Source organism: Oryzias latipes, chromosome 16 (genome assembly GCF_002234675.1).
Source record: "Oryzias latipes chromosome 16, ASM223467v1".
NCBI classification, from domain to species: Eukaryota; Metazoa; Chordata; class Actinopteri; order Beloniformes; family Adrianichthyidae; genus Oryzias; species Oryzias latipes.
Window position 1 is genome coordinate 3,313,336 of NC_019874.2, and position 19,835 is coordinate 3,333,170.

The window sequence follows — 19,835 nt, forward strand, 5'->3', positions numbered from 1 at the left end:
TTGTCCACTATATTAGCTGGGCCAGAGATCACCGTTAATTACCACCTGTCATTCCACCAGGGCAGGAATCAGAGGAGGATTTGTTTTCTGCACACCAGCCTTTCCCAAACTGGAGAGTTCCTTAACAGAAGTGCTGGCAAACCCAACCTCTGAGCACCTCTGAGCACATGTCTTTTAGATTGGAGGTTATTGCTGACAAAATTATGAAATGAAGGAAAATTAATGTAATGAAACTTGTGCCTTTTTTTTTTCTAGGCAAGTGATTCTGACTCATGATTAAAATACACTGCGATCAGTTCTGCAGAGACAAGCAGAGCATGCTTCATCGGTTTAGCTCAAATGATAATTTTCATTTTGTTAACAAAAGGTGTTCTAGTGGCACATAAGATGGCATTCAATGTTCACAAATGTGTTTATAATTTAAATTTAAAAACTGAAAATAAGCTAGACGTAAAGAGGACCATGTGCAGTGCGTAGCCAAAGACGTCAGAGGTTAGAGTCTGTTTACTCTGAGCTACAACACCTTTGGCTCAGTTGTACAAACAGTAAAACCTGTGCAGCTAGTTCACATTCATGTATTAGCGCTATAATGCTAATTCTGTCTGAGACTGGATTGATCAGTGTTGCAGACTGCCTCACAGACATCACCACCGAGGCGGCCACTGCAGCTCTGTGCTTCATAAAAGAGCTGAGACTGCATAGCAGATGGTGGGCAAGCAGTCCACAAAACTGCAGACTCACTGCAGAGCAAGATACAGCTACTGAGCAAATCCTCTCCAGGTCCCATCTAAGTTCATGTTGGTCCCATGAACCAGACCGTAGGCGTTTGTGCTGCCGTGTAAACAAACTGCCCACCTCAATGATGTCAAATGACCCTAAATACACATGCAGTGCCAGTTGGTCTTCACAGCCCAAGTTAGACAAGCATGAAAGATGAACCGAAACTCCGACACAAACAAAGAAACATACTGTGATTGCTGCCCACATGTTGACTTTACATTGATTAAAAGCTTTCAGGGATTCAGTTACAAATTGGTAACAAGAAGGCTTTTAAATCAGATCTTGTCCAACAGATGAACTGATTTAAACTCACAAACAGAATTTTTTACGGTTGTAGAAAAATCCTTACTTCCCTGCACCTGCCTCCTGCTGCATTTGTTCCTTTCTTCAACAATGTGCTATTGTAAAGGCTCTCTTTACTTGCTACATTCTGAATTTCATTCAACACAGACTAAAGCCATCGACTGTATATGAGAACTGGACTAAGTGACCCCTCACCCCTCGCTATCCAATTAGTAAGATCTCACTTGTTCTAAAAAAAGCCAAAATCCCATAGACTCCTATTGAGAAAAAACAGCTATTACTCTGTCATTTTATTTTGTCAAATACCTATTCTCTACTACTTTTGTTTAACATGTTCTTGATAATCTTATTTTTATGATATTTCTTCTGTAGTCCAAGTTATTCAAATTACAAACTGGCCAATCAGATGCCTCAATAAAAGTAGTTGGTCTCACATCCAAATGTAGGCGCATTTGGTTGACAGATTCTCCCGAGCCCACTTTCAAGTAGCAGGGGTGTGGCCTTCCAAAAAGCTTATTACTGATTGACGAGAGCGAGCGGTTGCCACAGAAACGTTGGCTTGGACCCAGAACCAATGGACTCGGAACCAATCACAGCTTACTGACGACATCTGGTTCCACCATGACAGCATCCATAAGATGAGAAAATGGGAACTTGATTTGATTGGAGCTGGAAGCAGGTCATTTTTGTGATGTCACACTCACCCAGTTCTTCTGTACAGTCAATGACTTGAACTAAACAACAGTTAGCAATTGTTAGCAACGAGTGTGTCAAACACTGTTCCTGCACACAGAACATCAAAATGTGAGTCCAGTTGTAAATGATTGGTGAAACATGTATGCTGGAGCTTCAATAATTCTGAAAGGTTGTTTTTTTTTTTTTGTCATTTCGTGGACAACTTGTGCAGGGCAGCAGGAGTTCATCAAAAATTAGTTGTGGGCATGACTGTTGGTGCGGAAGTAAGCCTCCATTGATATCCCATCATTCCATGGTTTACACTCGCTCCCATTAGCTTTTAGCCCCTTACAACCCCAGGCTAACATTAGCAGTGTAACAGAAACTGCAAGCAATGTCGGAGCTACCCAGATGTACAGTTTTGAACTAGATGCCAGCTCAGATGAAAATGAACATGGTAATGTATCTACTTGTCTGCGAGTGGATGTCAGAATCAGCGACTGTACGTAAAAACTGGACTGATTGACCCCTCTCCCCCTCATGTTTCTAAATGACTGAATTGGCTTGGAGGTGAGGCCTTTTCTATGGGTGATGTTACATTCAGCTGTGTCCATCTGTGTCCATCACAGCCAATGGTCGGAATGGAGTCTTTGGGTGCCCCCACACTCAGAAATGCAGTTTTAATCTTACATTATTTTATGTCCTTCATCATCAAGAAAATGCCCCAACAACTTGTTAAAGGCACCAAAACCACAATATAATTGAAGTGGGTCTTAAAAGATCTGCATTGACTCCCTGTTTATTTAAGAATTAATTTTAAAATCCTTTTGTAAGATGGGTGACATTCACCACCTCTCTCCTCAAAGACTGTTTAACCTTATCTATATTGTCATCTTTACCTGCTTTCTTAGATCATCCTTGACTAACCAAGTCATTGTAAACTCTGTCTACCATGGGGAGCACTATTTCCAGCCAATCTATCGAAGCTACCCAACTTTACAAGTCACTCCCATCTGACAAATAAAACATCCACTCTTCAATAGTAAACACACCTTTTGGGAGGCCACTTTTAAATTTATTTGTATTTTTAGCCATTTTTAACCCTATCCATCTTCAGAACCCACATTAATCCTTTTGACGTTGTGTGGCTGCTGTTTGGCAAAGGCAGGGTTAACCCAAAGAACAGGTTGGTAGTCTGTTGCAGGGGCAAACACTCACATGCACACCTAGGGACAATTTATCATCACCAATCACCTATAAAGCATTTTTTTGCACTGTGGGAAGAAGCCAGAGTGCCCAGAGAAAACCTACAGGAGAACATGCAAACTCCACACAAAAGGACCCAGCTGGGATTCAAACCAGGGTCTTCTCATTGTGGGGCAAGAGCGCAAACCACTACACAACTGTGTGGTCCAGATTTTAAAAGTAAAATAGGAAAAGTATTTTTGGGGATTTTAAAACATCAAATTACTTAATTATATTATTTTTGTCATTTCAATTATCTGTGCAATAAAAAAAACAGACAACCATAACAGGTGGTGAAGTCATGGAATTCAGTGAAGGGGTCGGGTTAAGACAGGTTCTTGAGGTCAATAATCTAGTGCTTTCCTAATTATATCTTAATGTGAACATCAGTAACCTTGGATCCAGCTCATACACTTATATATAGAATAGGTTCTCCAGGGAATCTTTGTCATTAACTGTAGGCATGGATGGATACAAGTTATTGATTGGTTTTAAGTGGAGCTCATTTAAAATATGTCTTTGGCTCTCTTGCAGCTATTATCTTGACAGGATGTGACATCACTGAATCTTGGGTTTTCAAAAATTATTCTTCATATTTAGGTACCTTTATGTTTGCTTGTGTAACAAGTACCCAGCATTTCGTTGGTGAACCGCACTTGGTTCAATACAGGGTGTATTCAGACTGGAAAAATCCGTTGATCTGGATCCAGTCCTGAACTTCCCATTTCAACTGTATTCAGACTGCCATCAAACGATTAGTCCGACTGGAAAGGAACCGAGTCCACCTGGAAAGACGGGTCAGAGAGTGGTTCCCGGTCCCACACCAGGTTCTGCTTGGGTGCATTCACACTGAGAATTTGTTCCGTGTTGTCGGGGAAAACAAACTCTGGTTCAATTTAAGTGGACCAAATTTGTCCAGTCTGACTACGACATTAATTTCCTTTAAGAGGAGTTTCACTCCGGAAAGCAGATGACGGCTTCTTGGATAGAATGCAGCTAGTTCAATTCATAAATGCCACATAAAACATGACTGCATACAAAGAAGGCCTATGTTATTCAGAGGGGCATCTCCTCCTCCAGACTTGGGGGGAATCTGGGGTTGGTCACTTCTCGGGTGGAAGCGGCCGATGTGGTCAGATAAATCAGTTGTCCTGATCTGTTTCAGTAAAAAAATGGAAGCTGGGTACGCTGAACGAAAGAAAAAAAGTGGCTGTTCAAGTTAAACAGCAGGGGAACAATGAAGTGTTTCACCAAACTGAGAAGTAAGTTGTGTTTTTTTTGTCTTTCGAAAACCAGTCGTGGTATCCGGTACAAAGCTCTCTAAGACTTTACAGTGATGAAAGTCAGAATGGAATAAAACTGTGTAATCTGCACAGAAAAGTTATGACAGACAGGATCAGTGGTGGCTGGATCCTTGCTGTCGGATGACTAATGGGATGGAAGGCTTGGCCTCTCCTGAGCCCTACAGCAGAAGGGGTTTCTCTAGTTACACACACAAGAAATCAATACTTCCACAAAGGCCTGTTAGCGCTCCAAAGCACAGGTACACACAGTGGTCCCATGGCCAAGATAATCACTCGAGGTTTCTTCCCTCATTCTTCTGCTCCTTTCCTGCTTCCCCTCCATTTTCCATGCAGTCAGCATGTATTGGGGGTCTTCTTGGGTTCAGCAGAGCACTTGCAGGAGCAATTTGAGTATAAATTGTACTGCACTTCTCCTGAAAGCTGAGTCTCCAGTGTGTTTTGGTTATGGGTTCCAAAATTTGCTAAGCTATAAATTTTTACTATTTCATAACTCTATACTATAAAACTTTTGTCTTTTGGAGGGGTCAATGGTGGGCTTGGCCGGCCTTCATGCCACAAAAGGATTTCCTTTTACCTGCAAATCACAATAGCAGAGCTTCACAAATGTCAGTCCTGCCTGCGTCTGAGAACCTGTAAGCCGATTTACAGAATGTCAGGCGTGTGTGTGCGCTTAAGCTGGACTTTACCCTCTCAGAAATCTCAAATCAGGGATCAGATTAAGAATGGAAGTTTCAAACACTTAGTTGTTATGCATATCCAATGTTACTGACATGACAGTGGCTGCGTTGTTTTGAAGGGCAAAAGACAGCAAAAAGGGCAGGACATGTGCTGACCAAGTTGTCACTCGCATCTTTTTACAAACCAGTGAATCTGAAGACAAGAGTTGCTGGGAATTCTCTGTAGAGACTTTTTTGAAGAAGCAGGCATGCACTGTCATGTGACTGCCCTCTTTACCTCTCCTCTCTTCTCCTTCCTTCAGCTAGAACAACACTTGTTCGGTTGATCAATGCTGACAGAAAATAGCCTTTTTTTTATTGTTTTCCTGCCTACGGACACATGCACTGGATCCAGAGTGTCTCAGAATAATGTTGGCGATTTCTGTCCACTATTTTATATTTTAGCATTTATTTTCAACAAAAATGTGTGTAATGTTTAAGTAATTCCTTTCAGAAAAAGCCCAAAACATATGGAAGAATAACCCTTGTGCTATCCTAGGCACTTTAACGTTGGGAGTTGGGTCATCTAGACCCACTAGACAGTGCTCTGAACCTTTTTTCTTCAATGATTTGTGATCTTCACTGGTGTCCATGGATTACATGAAATCTTTCCACCTTTATCCACCTTTGTCATGGTAGGGAGAACACGTCAGTGTAAGGGTGGGGTCATCTAAGATAGCACAAGGTTAAGCAACATCTTTGATTATGATTAAAGACGATATTACTTCAATTTTCCACCATTCTAATCAGTCAAAGTAGTAACATCGGCTGTGAGTAATCCTCTCATATTCATTTTTGGAGAGCTTTATCTCTATAAAATGTTCTTTTTTACATTCATTTTGTCCGAAAAGTTGAGTGGCTACTAAAATGTGTAAGACGTTGGTTAGTGTGTGCTACACAGGCTTCTGCTTGAGAAACAATTACAGTGGAACCACAAACTAAGCACTATGCAAATGTGCTTTTCTGAAACATTTTTTTACTTCAAACTGTTTCAGAGGTGTCCCTAATCCTAGTGTAAAACTCTTAATGTCTTTAAGTACAAACTACAACATCCACAGCCACTGAAAAACCTGTGCTTGGATTTTTTAGTAAAGGTTTTCAAAGTCCAGATCCTGCTGACATGACACAATTGACAAACTTAGCTGATAATAAGGGTAAATATTTGAGTATTGTTCTTGATTCAAAGCTCTGCTTTGAGAATCAAGTAGAAAAAAAAACTAGACTTAACTCTTACAATTACAGATATATCAAAGGTAAATCTTGAAGTAACCGTGGTCCATCTTGATGCAAATAACCATTTTAATCAGGACAGACTACGTAATAAATTGTATGCAGGATGACTCTAAAACAGCATAAAGCAACCTCTAAATTTCTAGATTAAACATTTCCTTCATTATTTCTTCATCTTTTCTGAATGTAAAATGCATTTCATGTGTGTTTTGTAACTGGCTTTGACCTGCCAAAGTACTGAAGAGGGAAATGAAGCATGCCTGGAATCTCGCAGAGTTACATGTTAATTTATATCTGTGTTAATCAAAACACCTTTTCTCATTATAAATCTCTCATTCCTTCTGTGTACAGTCTGAACTTGATGTCATGTAGTTGTAGTAAAACTGTTTACTTAGTAATTTATTCTTTAAAACATTTGCTTCAGGCCAGCTTTCCAGAAGAAGAAAGAAAAGAAGAAATTCCCAGTGTATCTGTGCTCCTTCCTAAGCTGGCTTTCAACCTACTGGACATTTGAAAGGAAAAACGGAGTCTGACGGTGAACCGCTGTGTAGGTTATCTCTGAGAGTGCTCCACACTGGTTTGGCTGTCATTTTCAAGACACAGCAGAGTTATCAAGGGACTGCTGTTCTGGCAGACATGGACAAAGACCAAAAAAGAACTCTCAGCAACATGTATGATGCATGCTGTTTACAACGGTCTCCTTTACTGGGACTCAACACAATGATCACCTAAAAGCCATCCTTCTTCACATTATCTGATCGTGTTCATTTCTGTGTGATGAACAAAAACACGACCAAAGATCCCTGTGTCAAACAGAGAGAGGAAAATGTGTTGATGTCATCTAAAGCAATCCAAATATGTTAATTCACTGTAATGCAAACCGGGCTGATAGGATGTGTGTTGTAATCAAATTTCAGCTTTCTCTTAGTTTCTATGATTTTATTTATATAATATAGTTATATAATAATTCAGTGCAGATCCCAAACCCAGAGAATCTTCAGAGAAAAGCCGACAGTGGTCTATAGTTTTTATCAATACTTGGGGTGACTGTGGTGCAGGGGTAGAGTGGTCAATCTCTGATCAGAGGGTTGCAGGTTCAGTTCCTACCTTGCCTGCCCATGTTTCCTAGAGCAAGACACTGAACCCCACATTGCACTGGCGCCTTGTATGATTGGCAGCAGAGTCAGTGTGTGCATGAGCGCATAGGACTGTGACTGTGAAGCACTTTGGGCCTTAAAGTCCCACTCAGATCATCTTTTAATCTATTGTAAAAATGTTCTGTATGCCGATTTTAGCCAATAGGGCATAGTTTTTGCAGAGCGGCAGGAGTTCAGAAATTCACCTCTGAGTTGTGGGCGGGAGAGCTGGTGTGGAGTAAGCCCGTCCCCACTTCCTGTCATCCATCCTCCATCATCAGAAAATAGCACAAGAACATGATAAAAATCAACAAGACCACATTCTTCATTGGAGTGGGTCTTTAAAGTAAGGTGAAAAGGCACAAATTACCATTTTTTTTTGTCCATAAAATTGATTTTGTGAATTCAGAATTTTCTAAATTCACTAATTGAAAAAGTAATTACTAGTCATTAGCAAAGCTCCTCTTAAAGCATCATTTTGGCGTGAAAGCTCTCCAAGTCTTTGCAGTTTGCACAAATCCAAGTGTCTTTTAAGGAGGCTCCTAACCATTAACTCTCCAGCAGACCTTCCCCTGTCTGTTCACCTGTGTGTGTGAGGGTGGCCTTCCTTCCCTCTGGGTTGCACTTTAATACCACTTACATCAAGTGCTTATTTTACAACAGATGGAGTTACACGCGACACCCCTGCATCTGCAGAGGGTTTCTTCTCCCATTTGACTTAAGTGGCCCACATTTTCCCTGTGTTTATTTGAAGCTCAGAGTGCTGCATTTCACTGGCTTTTGCCAAGTTGGGATTTTTCACCTGCCGAATGGAATTAACAACACATGCCCCACACTGATATTTGGCTTTATTAAACGGGCCACCACAGTACCTCACAAGACCAGCGACCTCCAAAATGCGTGTGCAGTGACACTTTTAACTCACAGCTTGTGGCAACAAGGGATGCATCCGTCACTGGATGAGGAATTGCACTCGGAGGTTTACAATGACCACATCACCAGGGAGCAGTGGGTTCCAGGCAGACAGACACAGGGAGTCTGCTTTTGGTTTCCATGGAACTCCAGGAAAATGCCTCTGCTATGCATTCATGCAGCATCCCTAACGACTGAGACTTCATACCTGAAGTCTCTGACAGCCGTGTCAGCCATCAACAATGCAGGCTCTTAATTAGAGAGGCTCATAAAGTTGCAAAGGAAAAGGTCGTGCAGCGTGTCAGAGTCAAAAAGAAGTGCTGGGGGGGGGGGGGGGGGGGGGGGATTCCCGAAAAACAGGACACGGCTTTAGGAGCCAAGTGTGCCATGGGACCACTGTTTCCAACCCAAACAGCAGCCGCTGCCCCAGTACTGCTGAAACATGAGAACGTTTTAGAGCTTATTTCAAGTTTATTTACTCTTGCACCACTTGACTGAAAGACCCACCAGTCCAGCTCTCTACGCCAAAAATGGATAAAATCCTTGAGGTTAGAATATTATCCTCTTTCTGCTAAACACCATTCACTTTTTTTTTTCTTTTTTGTTTAGAAACTGAGTGATATCTGCCACTGTAATGGCTTCTCTTTTCTGGGGAATTAAATATTTACACTTGGTTTAGCTTAATCCACAGTTTATGAAGGAAGTAAAAGTACATTAAGGGGAAAATGCGTTTATTTTAAAAGTGCTGCCCTTGCCTCAAATGGTGTGTTTGGACCATCTGTGCAAACGAAAAAAAAAAATTCCTTCAGCTGTATTTGCACACAGAGAAAGGCCATTGACTTTTCATTTACCAGCCGACATAAATGCCACAAAAATCCCTCAACCTGACAGGAGAAACAGAGACAGCTGCTGAGGAAACCTGCAGCTCCCACGTTTAGGAATTCCACTAGGAAGATGAAGGGAGATGGAAGACAGGGGTTTGCAATAAAGTCCAGGAAAAGCGCTTTCTGGAAACAGTGTGCCAAAATCCAATAATAACATTTTATGCAAAAAAACGTCAATGTTAATCTCAGTAACACAGAAATTGAAAATAACAAGGCTGCATGTGATGCACAACTGTTCCACAATAAAGGCAAGCACCATTTTTCTCTTTTGTTTCTAAAGTCAACTTTAGCCTTTTAAGACCTGGCGTCCACATGCGCCGACATCACAATTTGTATTTTATTACCACAATAGTTATTTCTGCTTCACTGGGGCCCTGTGACTACTGTGTATAGAGGTTTAGCTCAAGTCTTAAGATGTCAAAGTAAATGTAAGAACTCAAACTCAAAGGTGCCAATAACCCTTACCTCTCCTGCAATGCCTCATGGCCATTTTGCACATCCTGGACTCGGCGATGGTGGGACAAGGGATTGTGTCCTTGGGTGGTTTCTTTACAATGTGCCGGGTTCGGGTCTCCAGACCCCACTTATAGCCGCAGGTTTTGTTTCTTCTGGTGCAGGCTCCCCAGTCGCTCCACTGCCCCACCTCGCAGCCCTCTGTCAGGGGACATTCAGACCACAGACGAGTGAGAGCAACTCAAGACCCCAGGCTAAGCTTTGATACAGGTTAGAGGGGCTTCACTAAGAAGCCTTGTCTTTGTGTGTGGTCCAAGTTCAACTGCTGTTTTAGAGTCACAAATGGACAGCTACTTAGATACGTGCGATAATGTGCACAGGCGGAAGAACGGATGAAAGACAGTCTTGGTATACCCTTCTGTTGCATGTTTGTTTAGCTTCACATACCTCCACACTCCATGTTGTCCTCCAGCGGCGCAAAACCCTCAGGGCACTTATCAAAGCAACGCCCCTTGTGGAGGTAAAAGCCAGACTTGCACTTGGTGCAGAAGTCTTTGCTGAAGCAAGACTCGCAGTTATCTATCCTGCACCCTGGAGGAAAAAGCAGAAAACGGGGAGAGTTATTGGGGTGTGAGGAACCCTGTCATCTGGAGTTAATTGAGACCTAAAATGTTTGAGAAAGAGTCCTGATAAGGTTACGGTATGTCTTCCTAAAAAATCCTCTGAAGGGGACGTGGTTCACTATTCTCCTCCTCTATTCGACCTCTATCAATAGGTTGGTCTAAAAACATGGACCTATGATGTGCTGCAATAGGAATACTAATATTCGTGATGCTATCTTGTCCCTCTACGCTGCTCAAATTTGTGTCTTTTCCCATAACCCAAAACTAATGAAAAGTAAGGTTTTCATTAAATTGTGAATGATGGCCCATGATCTCAGAGCAATGTGGACCCTTTGGGCTTTGGCTCGCTTTTCAAAGAGGGAAGGTGGGTTTGTTAAATAACATCTTGCCAAATAAATACAGAATGGTTTAGTCAGCAAACCTATCGTCTCCTACTTATCGTCTCACGCCACACCCTGCTGCTATGCATCTCACACAGCACAGCGCTAGAAAAGAAAGACCTGGCAATGTGTCATCAAGCTTTCTGCAAATAGCACGTCAAGCAGGGCTAAATTACAACAACCACACCAACGGGGCGACGCACAGGCCCACATGATTAGAAGGAGTCTCCTGGTGCTATCTAATTTATGCCGCTTCTCAGAAACTCCATGTGGCCCTCTTGCCCAATAACCAGGAGACACCTTTTTTCTGCACTCGCAGGCGCTTTCCAGGTAAAGATGTCATTCCTTCCTCTTTTTGTGACTTGTGAGGGATGGCAACCATGTATTATCATGCGCCTTTCTTTTGACTGCGATACTGTGTGAGAGAGACGGAGGGCTGCTCCTTTATCTGTGACCCCTGCAGGGCCCGGGGAAGGGAAGATTCTCACAATCACACCCCTTAATTACACCATCTCCAGCTAACCATCAGGCCTCCTCCTCGACATTCCTGCAAAACGAGGGGGTCCCTCCCCGCTTCACTTTGAACCCTAAAGTATGGCCTCTGCCCACTCACTCTGGTCTCACGCTTTCCCGACCAGTCTAAACAAACTGCGGACACACATACCAATAAGACGTGGTTAGAGATCGACCCCAAGACAACACAGATGTACTCCACCTTCTAAAACATCATAGGCACTTCTCTCTTCAGCTGTCTCCTATCTCCTCTGGTGATTTGTATGTATTTTGTGCAATGAATTATTGCAGCCAGAATGTTTATTTTTGCTTTTTAACCCATTAAGTTTTTGCTGCTGTGTGTCAAATAATTAAAACTCAGCTAAGTAAGCCCTGTAATCGAAGATGTCTGCTTATTATCTTTGTTTTCTATTAAATGATTTCACTCAAACAAATATGATAGAAATTTGTATTCAAATTGTCTGTAAATGGAAGAGTCAGTGAGGACAAGTTGCAGACACTGCTTGACTGTAAAAGTGTGTCATAATGTATTTATTTAATATTACCAGATGCATAAACTAGCAAAACATTTGGGAACATGTTTAAAAATGTGATCTTTACAAGAAAAAGATTCCAAACTCCACAAATGTATCCAGGCCTGGAAATCTATGGATCAGTTGGGTAACTTTTCATAATACTTTTCTGTTTTATAAAGATAAGCACACAAATGTAATTTAACATTACAAAAAACTAATATATCCATCTCCAAACTGCTCAGATTATTGTTTTTAAGAATAAAATTATGTTTTGCAAGGAGAAGCTCCTCAGTGTCATTCTTCATGCAAGACTTTTCCTTTTCAAGTGAATAACTGCATGATCTAGCTATGAGAGAAAGCCATGACCTTCTGAATGCTTAGTTTAGTAACTGAAGCTGCGGCACTCATTTGTTTGTTTTCAGGCTCAAAAAGAACAGAAAGAAACCATTCTAATTAGAGATCAGTCAGTCTAATGTCGATTACATAAAGAAATGGGGAAAAAACGTTCCAGCTCTTATGGGAGATTCTCCGGGGGGGGGGGGGGGGGGGGGGGGACGACTTTATTCAGTGCTTCAAGTCTGCTCTAAGGCCGTGTAGATAAAATTCCTTCTAACTGTGTTATAGTTGCTGCAAATTGTTTTTCAAGAAGACAAACTTTGAAGAAAGGAATATTTTGAAATGAAAAATCCAGCTGTAGGATGTCCTGTTCACTTTTCTATTATAAAAACAAAACATTTCCATCTAATCCTAGACTTTTGATCTTTAGTGTGCAACTACAATGTGGTAAAAAAATCAGAAATACCGCTTATCACTGTTACCCTCAGTAATTGGTAGGTTATTTTAAAATCTGTCTAATTTATATTTAGAATTAATTAAACAACTAATGTTTTATGTAGATCTAAGCTAGGATGTTAGCTTCTTGGGTGTCAGCTAGGGGTGTGACGAAAACCGCATCACCGCGGATTTAGTGTTAATAAAGAATCAATCACCGATCCTCTGGAGGAAACCTTTCATTAATGTTGTCTTTCACTCTGTAACAACAAACATGAACGCGCACCCCCAACACTTGTGCACGCTCTCACTCCTCTTACACACGCAGCGCGCTGACACACACACACACACACATCCTCATTCTACAACATCTATATAGTTAGTTCATTAGTTAGATAGTTAGTTGTTACTGTTATTTGTTAATAAAGAATACTGCGTTGTAATTATAAATTGCATTAATTTGCGACGTGGCCACAGGGGGATTTTGTGTTTGGCAGCAGCTGCGGGGGGAGGGGTTAACCGCAACTCCTGCTGCTTCATCACCGCGGTGATCAAAAATCCCACACCGTCACAGCTTTAGTGTTAGCCAATGTTGCCATCTCATTAAGGAAATAACTGTTGCTAGGAAACATCATGCTGAATGGGCATGATCATCTCACATGTATGTCTTTGCAAAGTGTGATCTGTGGGAAGGGTGGAACTTCTGTCAGCGAGTCAGGCGTGCTGCTGCTTGGTGTGAAGCAGCTGGTGATATCAGGGCTTTCATCAAAGCTCAATTCATCATTTGGATCACATCAGGGATGTGATGTGCCTTTGGAGATGTATCTCAGGACACACTAAATTAGCTTTTAATAAACTAGTGTCCAACACCAAATTCAAGTGACAGAACCATTGCAAGCGCTCTTATTTACATCATTTAGTCAAGGCTTTGAGATATTAGAACCAAACTGTGATTCGCAGCGTGAATGCCCTGGTTCAAAACACGACTGCAATCTTTCTGTGATGAGTTTGCATGTTCTCACCCTGTCTGTGGGTTTTCTCTGACAGTCCACAAACATGCTTCATAGGTTGATTGGTTGCTCTCTCAGTGTCCCTATGTGTGGGAATACTTGTGTACCCGTGTGACAGACTGGTGACCTGTCCAGAATGTACCCTGACTTCATCCAACAACAGCCACATTATGGCTTTGGATACAGCAGGTTAAGAAAATGGATGGATGGGTTTGATAAACATAAAGCCCTTTGTTGTTCATTGTCATAACTAATTATTATTTGTTGTAAGCCACATTTTTCAAATCTATTATTTCTAATTCATCCTTTCCAGGCTTATCATTCCCTGAGACTTCTAGCTGGTAAACAAACAGTGAAGGAGCAGCAGGGAGACATCTGGTAGCACTCTCAAGCAGTCAGCTTGTCAGTCAATATCAGTAACACAACATTTTACACTCTTGAATCAGCAGTAGTCTTCGGCAAGGTTTTTGATTGATCTTGTTGTAAATACATGATAAGTTATGTCACTTTGTAGGATGGATGAAGTCTATAACACGCACTGAGGCACCATAGAAGTTAGAAGCCAGCAGGGGAAGCCTGGGGGGTCAGAGGTCATGTGAAAGTTAGGTGGGTTCCTCCATGATAAGCATTTATCCTTCAGTCCTGCTATCGGCCATGAAGGCTATCTGGGACAGTGTGGGCTATCTGGAGCACTGCAAGGGCTCCGACATGGACCTCAGACCCAAATCAACAGTGAAGCAGCTTGTCCAGCAGTGCCAGAAACAGATCCAGGGGACCGGGTTCATTCCTCCTGAAGGATTAACCTCAGGACCACCTTTAAAGTCTTCACCGGGGTGCCTGAAGGAGGCTAATGAGAAATAATGAGGTCGTCAGACCCTGCTGAAGTTTCAGTGTATCTGGTTCTTAAATGTAATATTATCAATATCGTCATTCTTTTTATGGGTCTGAGGTATTTTTATATAAATACAGCTTAAAGAAAGCACACGCATGGTGAGGAGCTAAAAAAACTGCCATTCAAGTGGCTGAGGAAGTTCCATTTTGCAGAGTTGCCATCAGCTCTGCATCACTTCCACCGTCACCCCTTTGCCTTTCAGGATGAGTTTTGTGATTTAGCTTTTGCGTGGTTTGCATGTCAAGTGGATGTGATCTAACAGCGGATGCCTGGCAGAATCTGGCCCCTCAGCTGTGGTGTGGTTGGGAAACCTGCTGATTTCATCATAGATACTCAAAGCCTCATGCCAGCTTGTGTCAATTGCTGTCCCCCCACAGGATGACTGCACCATGTGTTATCAGTCCATTAACTAAGAAGGAGCATTAAAAAAGACAACTCAGGAAGCTCATTTACCCAGAAATGGAGCAGGCTGTCAGGCCACACATCCTTCTACCTGGAAAGCATGGATCTTAACAAGAAATCCTACCCAGACTCTGTTTGGCGCTGCATTCATGTCCACGTTGTAAAAATATATTATATTATTATTATATATATCTTTTTCATTTATCATTATAAAACATGTATCTAAACAAATCATTTTTAAAAGCCAAGTCAAATAAAAAATAATCTGTAAATAACTGACTAAAAAATTAAAGAAAGCTCAAACATGATTTAGGTAAATATTAAAGCATAAATATTACGTTAATAAAATGCTGGATTAAACTTTTTTTCCAAAACAAATCATCAGTAAAAAAAAAGGGGGGGGACATAATCGTTTCAGATTTACAAAATATTAAGGGCCTTAGATGTGAGTGAACATAAAATACTGATTTTGCTGTGTAGCAAACAAACTAATAAACTCTCAGAGTGCTGCACCTCAATCTTAGTCTAGGACAAACTTTGCAGTTTGAATGTTTGTAGTTTAAGGACATGGACCATCCTGTGTGATTTCAAAGGCAGCGATCACACGTTGCTAGTGAGACACATCGTCGTACCTACAGAGCAGATATAGAATGTGGGCAAAACACTGCTGGTGTTTTCTATGGGGCACTGAATGTAAAAGTTCTGAAATAAAAAATATGCTGAAAGTTTTGTAACTTTGACACAACTTTTCCAATGTGTCATTTAAAAGCAGTCAGATCTATAAGCTAATTATGATAGCAAACAGAAATTTTACATAGAATTTAAATGTATACATTATCTGCAATGTTAAATCTGTATAGAAAAGTTAAATTTAAGTCCATCCATTTTTCTTAACCTACTATATCTCTTTCGGGGTCATGGGTGCTTGTCCCAGCTCCTGGTGGGTAAAGGCAAGGCGCAGGTCTGTCGCAGGGCACACAATCACACACACACACTTATGGATGCTTAGAGTAACCATAGTAACCTATGAAGCATATTTCTGGACTGGGTAAGCCAGAGTGCCTGGAGAAAACCCACACATGCACGGGGAGAACATGCAAACTCCACACAGAGAGAACCCAGCTGAGATTTGAACCACTGTGAGGCTAGCGTGATAACCACTGCACCACCATGCAGCCTGTGTTTGGATAGTAAGCTAATTTGGCTGTGGACCATAATTTTTTTGGAAAGGTTCTGCAAGTGGAATACAATTTAAAAGCAGGGTGCTTCTGTCCCACAAACCAGACTTTGGACATGCTTAATTGGAAAAAAAAAATACACATTTGAAGCTGCTAATGGCAGATATTTGTGGCTATAGTGCTCAGTATTCAGTAGTATTCGGTCCAGCTCTGCCCTTTTTTTGTTTTGTTTGGATGGGTGAACCTCTGCTCAGATACACAGACATAGGTGAAGCTGAGATGGTGTTACTGTCAATCAGCGCACCCCCCTCCCTCCCAGAGAGATACAATGGAACATGACCGATGTGTCAGCCATGCTCCTAGCTTCTCCACCTAGGGAAACAGTCTGTGATGTGCCCTGCTCGGCTGGCCCTAGCGCTCAAGAAGACAGCACAAGCATCAGATGACCGGTCAAGCACAGAAATCCTTCAACTCATTCAAGGTAGCACACTTTTGAATTCTGTTACCGCTGAGAAGAAATGCTTATTTTCATGGGCTGATGGATTCATTGTACTGACAAAAACTTTGAAAGCAGGGTTTACAGAACTGTCATAAAAGCCAAATATCCAAAACTAACTGCTGCTTTTTATTAGACTGTGCAACTACAACAATCCAAACTATGGGACCAGCTTGAAATGAATGAAAAACTAGACTGTAAATTAGAAAAATAGAAATTGTAAAGTAGAAACTTTGGAAGAGCATTATCACTGATATACAGTAATCCCTCGCTATAACACTGTTTACTTTTCACGGTGTCGCTACTTCACGGATTTGCATCGTGCATTGTATTCTGCATTCTGATTGGCTAAAAAGTCACTCCGCTTCTTCTCTACCTGTGCGTCAATAACGTTGCAGTTTAATATGTAAACGTACGTAAAACAGCTTGCCCAATTTACAACACGTACGTGCAAATTCTCTTGCAGTTTCTCTAAAACCCATAGAAAAAAGAGCGACAAAAACTGCCTATCACTATGTTCTTCTCCTGAACAAACACAGCTGCACCGCGGGCTTCAAAAGAAGAAAACACTGCAGAACGGAGTCAGGATGCAGCGGTTCAATATGAATAGCAGTGAAATACACCTGAGTTACAATTTTTCCGACTGTACTTTGTATTTTTTTCATAATCATTTTAAATTTTCTCCCGTTTGATCCAATTACTCTCGGGTCGCGGTGGGCGGGGCTAATCTCTGCAATTTGAAGCCTTCTGTTCACATTGATGATTCAAATTATCATTTGAGAGTACAGTACAGAAGTTATTTGTTGAAAAAAACGTTTCTAAAGTACTTTTATTTGTGAAACAAATGCTTGAGCATGTAAAATAGTTTGTTCTTTCTTTTAATGTATAATAGAGTTTTTAATTTTATAATACTTGTTCAAAAAATAAAGGTTTCTACTTCACGGATTTTGCCTATCACGGGTTCTTTTTGGAACCTAACCCCCGCGAAAAACAAGGGTTTACTGTACGCCACATCAGAGGAGGGAGGAAACAGGCGGCGCCAACAGCAGACCCTGTTTTCGAGCAAAAATGACATCAGCATAATCTCTATCACCCGATGTTGATCATGTCCACCCTTTCATTAGCCGCGGTTACATGGGAAAAATATCTTGATCGGATCAATGGTCGGATTAGAATTCAACTGTGTACATGGGCCCAGAAAAAAGTTTTCCGATTAGAACTAACGTTTACATGCGCAACACTTTCAAAATACTGGAAGAGGTAACGAATCCCGATGTAAACAAAGTGAGCTGCCGCATACATATCTAGCAGCTCGGTGATATACGAGATGATCTTCTAAACGTGCTTTTGTTAATGTTATGGTTATTATGAAGCGCCTGTTCGCTCATCATTTTATTTTTAATCTGTGTGGTCAGTGCTTTTTTGTGGCAAAACGAAGCCGGAAAAACGGTTAGGTGAAGGCTAACAACATGCGCTAACAACATTTAGCCTGGATGAGCATAAATCGATGCGGGAAATGCTGCAATCTGCATCTTGGCTGCACGTAAATATGTGGGAATAACATCAGCCTTTATTTTGCCGGGACACGACTGGAAACACAAATCCACGTGATTGTTTGAACGGTTTCTAAGGACTGAGCGGCATTTCTGCTTTGAAAAGCTAACACACCGCCCCAAAGCCGGAGACATGGTTCTCCTGAATTTGGCTGCTCGTTCACATAGAGCTGTGGGACAGGTGGCAGTCCGAAGCTTCCCATAAGCAACAAAGCATCCTCCCCTCCCCTCAAACACAAAACTTGAAGTCCGTCTGCTCTGCTCAGAGACCGCACAGGGTCCGGACGTCAGGGAGCACGAAGCGTTATTTTGTTTTGGGGTTGGACCTTGGTAGTCTTTATTTGCGGGCCTTGTTTATTTATTTTCAATAGTTAGATTCTGTTAGGCAGCCTTAGCAGGGAGCTGCTAACTCCGACGGTCCACGTGGCTGGGTCAGTTGTCCCCCTGAAAAATTTTATTTTTGGTCAAGGCTCCAATCCCTCTGTTTTGTTTTTTGTTGGGACCAGCACAGTAATTTATTTCATTTTGTTTTACAGGACACAGGTTATTTCTCCCACTCAAACTGTGTTCCTAAACTTTGGTGTCCATCGTTCATATGTTTTGGCCCCTTTTTTTTGATTTCCCTTAGACTGTGTCAGGTTTGCCTGTCGGGGGCCGTAACAGTTCTACATGTTCAAATTGGGGAGAAAGAATCTCACAATTAAAATATCAACTGTCTCACTGTCAAAATACAATTTATTGCTCATAAAAAATGCTAATTGTAGAAAAGCAGTGAGGAGTCTGAAAACATGAAAAGGATCAAATCTTGAATGTTCAATGTAACTATCCTAATTCACATGTAGAAAACAGTTGTGAAAGCTGTCCCCTGATAGCTGGAAAAGATATCTATCAGAGGACAGCTCTAAAAGCTATTTTCTGGTTCATAATTCTTTGGGCCAAAGCGTTCACTGGTCATAAAGAATGAGAGCAAGTGTTTTGGCCCCAGCTCTCTTTTTAAAACCATTATGAACTGCGACTTTGACAAGAACGTGGCTGCACCGCATTCATGCAGATTTGGCTCAACATGAAGCAGCACACTGAGGTATACTTGCTACAAAACCTCCCTGCATAACTTTGGGGTGACACCCACAGGCACTGGTGTGGGGGCAGCTGAGAAGAACCCTGAGGACAACACTGGAGTTGCTGGACATACTTTATGATTCCTGTTCAACTGTATATTAACTGCTGAAAGCCAATACAGCAAGGCCCAGTCTGAAGTGAGTAAGATATTGTCACACATAATGACACATAAGAACAGACCTGGCTATCAAACTGACGCCACCTCAGTTCCAGAAGCTAACTCTGACTCCTGGGCTTAGTGCCACTTTGGAAATCAGTTAAATGTGACTGCAGTGGAGTAAAACTTTGAAAAAGTGTAGTTTACACTGCTTTTAATCATAATTACTGGTGATTTAAACATTATTACTAATAAAAGCTACAAGTAGCATTTAGCGGGCCTGAGCAAGTGCAACCGTCCCGCGAGCAACGCCCCGCTCGAACCGTTTCATGTTGTTCTTCCTTCTGCATTCTGGAGCTGCAAGCTACTGATAACATGACAGCAGCATCTCGGTGGGGGGTGGGGGGCTGTAATCTGTTGGCTTTAAGGACAGAGACTTTTGCATATAGCATGAAAAACAATTCTTAAACCGAAGCCTCGTTTAGAACAGCTCATTTTCTCATCAAGAAGAAGGCATTTTCAGATTGAGAAGTCGTCAAACAAGCAATGATGATAATTACTAACACTGTACCTAGGATGAGAAAAATGGAAGTGATCTAATTTCCACTACAATGTCTAGACAAGTGTCAGTTATGTCTGATAACTTGG

At 41.5% G+C, this 19,835-nt stretch overlaps 1 protein-coding gene across 1 annotated transcript in view; it reads right to left on the reverse strand.

Annotated features, from left to right (window-relative positions):
- Positions 1–19,835, reverse strand: part of rspo2 (R-spondin 2) — an 83,570-nt gene that overhangs the window by 15,716 nt on the left and 48,019 nt on the right. The window contains exons 3-4 of the mRNA NM_001252245.1: positions 10,086–10,229; positions 9,651–9,839 (exon numbers count right to left, since the gene is read on the reverse strand). Coding sequence (NP_001239174.1) covers positions 9,651–9,839; positions 10,086–10,229 — 333 coding nt within the window. The remainder of the gene's footprint in view (positions 1–9,650; positions 9,840–10,085; positions 10,230–19,835) is intronic.